General features: G+C 34.3%; 1 protein-coding gene across 1 annotated transcript in view; it reads left to right on the top strand.

Annotated features, from left to right (window-relative positions):
- LOC107647829 (protein NRT1/ PTR FAMILY 5.2) overlaps positions 1-954 on the top strand; it is a 13192-nt gene extending 12238 nt beyond the window's left edge. The window contains exon 5 of the mRNA XM_016351875.2: positions 380-954. Coding sequence (XP_016207361.1) covers positions 380-783 — 404 coding nt within the window. The 3' untranslated portion in view covers positions 784-954. The remainder of the gene's footprint in view (positions 1-379) is intronic.

Here is a 5326-nt window from a genome sequence, read left to right as displayed (position 1 = left end):
GCAAATTAAAATGATCATGGATTAAAGCATAAATTTGAAGTTTTTTTTTATATGAAATTATATAGTTTGAATTTGATCAATTTTAAAAATTATATTTAATAATTGATTAAATTTGATCGAATTTGAAATATGGATACTAAATTTACACTCTCTATATAATTAATTAGATCATGTTTAAAAATTTATTGATTTTACTATACTGATCACTACTAATAATTATATACTATATTGTATACAAAAAATCAGTCACCATGTAAAATATGTGTACAAAATACACATCATGTAAGATGCAACATTATTGTTAAATTTATTTCTAGCTAGAAACTTTATTATTGGATTTGATTTGGATTGAGTTCAACATCTTTGATGATGATGGCAGGAATTGCTGATACCTTTGTGGATGTTGCTAAGCTAGATTTGTTCTATGATCAAGCACCAGAAGGCATGAAAAGTTTAGGAACATCGTATGTTTTCATAAGCTTCAGCATTGGAACGTTTTTCAGTAGTTTCCTTATATCAACAGTTGCTGATCTCACCAAGAGAAACAATGGTCAAAAGGGTTGGATTTTGGATAATCTGAATGTCTCTCATTTGGATTATTATTATGCATTCTTGGCCATTCTTAGTGCTATCAATTTCCTTTGCTTTTTGGTGGCTGCAAAGTTCTTTGTCTATAACCATGATGCAACACAAGCCTCACTAATTGGCTTGGAGATGGAAAATAATAATGCTTCATCACATGACAAAATGGAACTAAATCAAAGTAATACCCAAAATCCTTAGGGAAAATAGTTTCTCTTTTGTTACTACATATTAGCATTCTCAAAACGTAGATAATAATAAAGCTTCAAATGATACTGTTCTTGTATGTTGATTAGAACATCAACCAAATTTACATGAGGCTTTTACTCATGTATGCTTGAAAAGAAATCTACTGATGCATTTCTAGCATATACAAAACTAAACATAACTAATAGTGCATTTTATGTATATTTTACAATAACTTTCATTAATCTGACTCTACATACTTTCAAATATTATATAGAGTAATGACAATAATATAAAGTTATTTTATTTAATATAATATTTATAATTTCATGTATGGAAATAAAATATAAAAAGAATATTTACTTATTTATTCTTTTATTTTTGCGGATATGCAGATATCTACACAAAATCCGCAATCGAATCCTATTAGTGTGTGGATCAGATCCGATCCGATCCAATAGCCTTGCGGATCGGGTCCATATCCGCAATTTTCGTATCAGATTCGGATAAACACCACGAATATGCGGATCGGATCCGATCCATGAACCCTCCTAGTTCCTTTCGACTAACAACTGATTTGTGTATTTTGCCTTTTTCAGATTCATTATATGCTTTTTTCTAGTGACGCTGAAATTCACAAAAAATCTGGGCCTGCATATGGATCAGGGTCAACTGCTGCAACTACCACTATTGATCCTGGACGTTCCACATAGAAATAATCCGTCGACAAAGACACTATTCTCATACTGTCGGTACAGAAATTCGTCGATCAAGACACGGAACCATCCTTTAGTGTTCCTTCTCTAGAAGCTGGAGATTTGAATTTTGATGACATCGACTTTGATCTGAAAAATATCTTGTCTGAAGCTCGACAGGTTTACTCCTCTAAAAGAACTATGAGATTGTCTTCTGGTCCAGAATTGAGCATTGTTATCCCTAAAGCTAAGAAGTCAACTCAAGCAGCATCGACCAAAGAAAAAGAGGTTATAGAAAAAGTTAGGGTTAAGTATGATTTTGGTCCTTAAGGTATATGTCGAAAAATTTTTTTGTCCCTAACCTTTCTTTGCACACAAAATCGTCCCTAAGGTTTAACTTAGTTTTAAAACCGTCTTTCAAACCAAAATACCCTTCTCCTTTTTCACCAAAATACCCAATTTCTATTCTTCTTTTTCTTTCTTCTCCATCACAGCAGCATCTCTTCTTCCTTTTCTTCTTCTTCTTCATCACAACACTAGCAAAAACAACGCTAAAATCAAAAGCAAAACCAATGTAATAAACATAAAAAAATCAGAAATACAAAGTTTGGAGAATTGATTTTGTTGAGATAAAGAATAAAATGAGTTTAAAGATGATGACAAACATTAATTTATTGGGTTAAATACCCAATTGTTTATTTAATCAGCTTTTGTTAAGTATTGCAAGCCAAAGAAATAAAATTTGCAGCAGCCCAAACAAATGGAACAAAGAAACAGAAGCTGCTAAAGTGTGCCAAATCCACAAATGAAGCCCAATTGGAATGTGGCAAAGAAATCACTTGGGCTGAATGGAAAGAAGCCAATCCAAGCCCAAGTTACTCATTCAAGTTGAAGCCATCCAAAACCAACATCCACAAGGTCCTATTCGTTCAGACTCATGAAGAAGGAGAGAAAGCTTCCTCTTGGTTCATTCACCAAAGAAGAAAGAAAGAGAAAGGTAAATCACAAAAGCAAATGTGTAATCGCCCTAATCAAAGCAAGCTAAACTAAGTCAGAGGATAAAGGTGATTTATTTCCATTTGCACGCAATTTATTTTATTCACCCTTTCTCCAAATTTCTGCGACACCATTTTTGGATTAATGAAGAAAGTAGTGTCTGATTACTTCTGCTGAAAATCAATGGCTTACAATATTACTTGGAAACAAAGCACATTTTCAAGGGTTTGGATTTGGGATTATCACTAAGAAAAATTATCTCTACTACTCTGTTGACCACGGTCAAGTAAGAAAATCAGATTTGATATCCCTAATTTAGGGGTTGATTGAAGAAAGAGAAGGGATTATTTATCAATGCTCAAAATCCAAGAAGTTGACTTGGGAGAAACATTAACTGTGACCCAGCACAAGGTACAAAAGAAAAAGCTTTCTGGTTGAAAGGCAAGGAGAGAGAATCCGAATAGAGAGCTGTGTGTGAAATCTCATTACTGATTTTGAAGTCTTAGAAGCATTGCACCTACACTAAAGGGAGCACTCCGCCAAGATGAAGAATGAACTCTTGAGTTCTATTGTTAGGTTCAGTTCATAGTATTTAAGCTGTTATGCATCAGTCTTTTTCATGTTTTACAGTTTTGTATTTTATTTTCAATGTATATCTTTCTGTATTGTGTTAGAGAGGTAAAAGGCTAAGAGAACTATATTGAGAAAAAGCCTAAGAGTGAAAAAGGCTGAGTGAAACACTTAAGAGAAAAGCCAAGAGTAGATTATGATTTTCTTTGGTTATAATTTTCTGTCTTGTGTCAAGTACCTGTGAGGTACCCCTTGCTAGTTGGGTAAGCACTTAGTGTAAAGAGTTTAGGTATTAGCATAACCAAGTCAAGTTTAGGAAGAAACTTGGGAGTCCATATAGGATTACGTGAATCCTAGAAAATTGGTGTATGTAATACTTTGACTATAGTGAAATTCCACCACTGTTGTGGTGGAGACTGGATGTAGGTTGCATTGCACAAGACAACTGAACCAGGATACATGATTGTGTCAACTTATTCCTTTCTCTCTCTGTTCATTTTTTTTATATTTATGAGACAAAACGAAATTGTTTCTTAAATTTTTCGCTGCACAGTTCAAACAAAAATCAAGTTTAGGTTGAGTAACAAAGGATTTGTTTATTAAAGCAAAAAGAAGGCCATAGATTCAACCCCCTTCTCTAAGCCTTCTATAACCTTCAATTGGTATCAGGAGCCAAGGTCTCAAAGAAGCAAGCCTCACAACTTGGAGCAAAGGTCCAATGGCGAATAACTTGGGCACAACCACAGCTGCCTACACTCTAACAGAAGGTCAGTTAAACAATAGGCCTCTGAAAGAGCAGAAGATTGATGGTTTAGAGGTTATAAAAACTCTCGTTGTGAGTATAGTTACTAAACCAAGCAATCAACCTTTCTTACAAACGTGTTGGGTGTCACAAGTAACAAACCCCTTAAAAATTGTTAACCGAGTATTCAAACCTCGAGTCGTCTTCTCAAGGAACTGCGAGGAAGTATGTTCTTATTATTGGCTATAAAGGTTGTAATCGGGGTTTAGAAGGTGAGAAGCAAGTAATTTAAATGATGAGTGAATTAAATGGCAAGTAAAAATAAATAATAACTGTAAAACAACTTTTGGAAAGATAAGGGAAATTAGAAGTCCAACTTAGTTATCCTTCTCAACTATAATGAAAGTTGTATCTTAATTCCACTTGGTCAACCTTTACCAGAGCAAAGGAAAGTTAAGGGACTAATTAAATTGACCTTTGAATCCTAATTATTTCCTAAGAAAAGGTTGGGATTAATTAAGTTCAACTCAATTAGCAAGGTAACGATTATCAATTATGTTGAGTTTAATAACTGTTGAGTTATTGAATTCTTAACCAAAACCAAAAGGGAAAAAAGTAAATTTGCTGAAATAATAAAAGTATCCTTAGATGGGAAGTAATGGCAACTTAAATCAAAGGGAACAATCATAAACTGAAAATACCTCAAATTATCATTAATTCAATTAGAAATCTGTAACATGGAATAATTCATAAATTATAATAATCAATTCAAATGTTGGAATAAATAAATAAAAGTAAAACTAAAAGAACATTAAACCTGGATCCAGAGTTACTCTTAAAACAAGAAGAAATCCTAAATCCTAAAAGAGAGAGAGAGAAGATCTCCCTCTCAACTAAATCTAAATCATTGAAAGGTGAAAATATGCGAGCTCTCTTTGAATGGAAGCATTCCCACACTTTATAACATCTGGTCTATGCTGTCTGTACTTGGATCTGGGCCAAAAAGGGCTTCAGAATTCGCTGGGGACGTATTCTGTAATTTCTGGTGCGTGGCCTCTGTCACGCGTCCGCGTGGGTCACGCGGTCACGTCATTTGGAGCTTTTCCTTGCCACGCGATCGCGTCAGTCATGCGACCGCGTCATGTGTATTCTGCTTAAGGCACGCGATCGCGTCGCTGCTGATTCGTGCTTGGCACGCGATCGCGTAATCCATGCGATCGCGTGGACACCAGTTTCTTTAAAGCTCCGTTTTGCTTCCTCCTTCCATTCTAGTATGTTTCCTTTTTCATCCTTTAAGTCATTCTGCCTTTAGAAAATCTGAAACTACTCAACACACTAATCACGGCATCGAATGGAAATAAAGGTAATTAAAATAATTAATTTTTAAAGCTTAGAAAACATGTTTTTCATTATATGACATAATAAGGAAGGGAAAGTAAAACTACGATCACAAATTCACACCCCTCCAACTATTTGGGTATAAAGTACTCAAGAAAACACGAATTAATCTCACTAAATGAGTGGAGAAGTGGATGAATAAGTGTAATTAACGTAT

Source organism: Arachis ipaensis, chromosome B06 (assembly GCF_000816755.2).
Source record: "Arachis ipaensis cultivar K30076 chromosome B06, Araip1.1, whole genome shotgun sequence".
In the NCBI taxonomy this organism is placed as follows: domain Eukaryota; kingdom Viridiplantae; phylum Streptophyta; class Magnoliopsida; order Fabales; family Fabaceae; genus Arachis; species Arachis ipaensis.
This window is presented reverse-complemented; position numbering and strand designations above follow the sequence as displayed.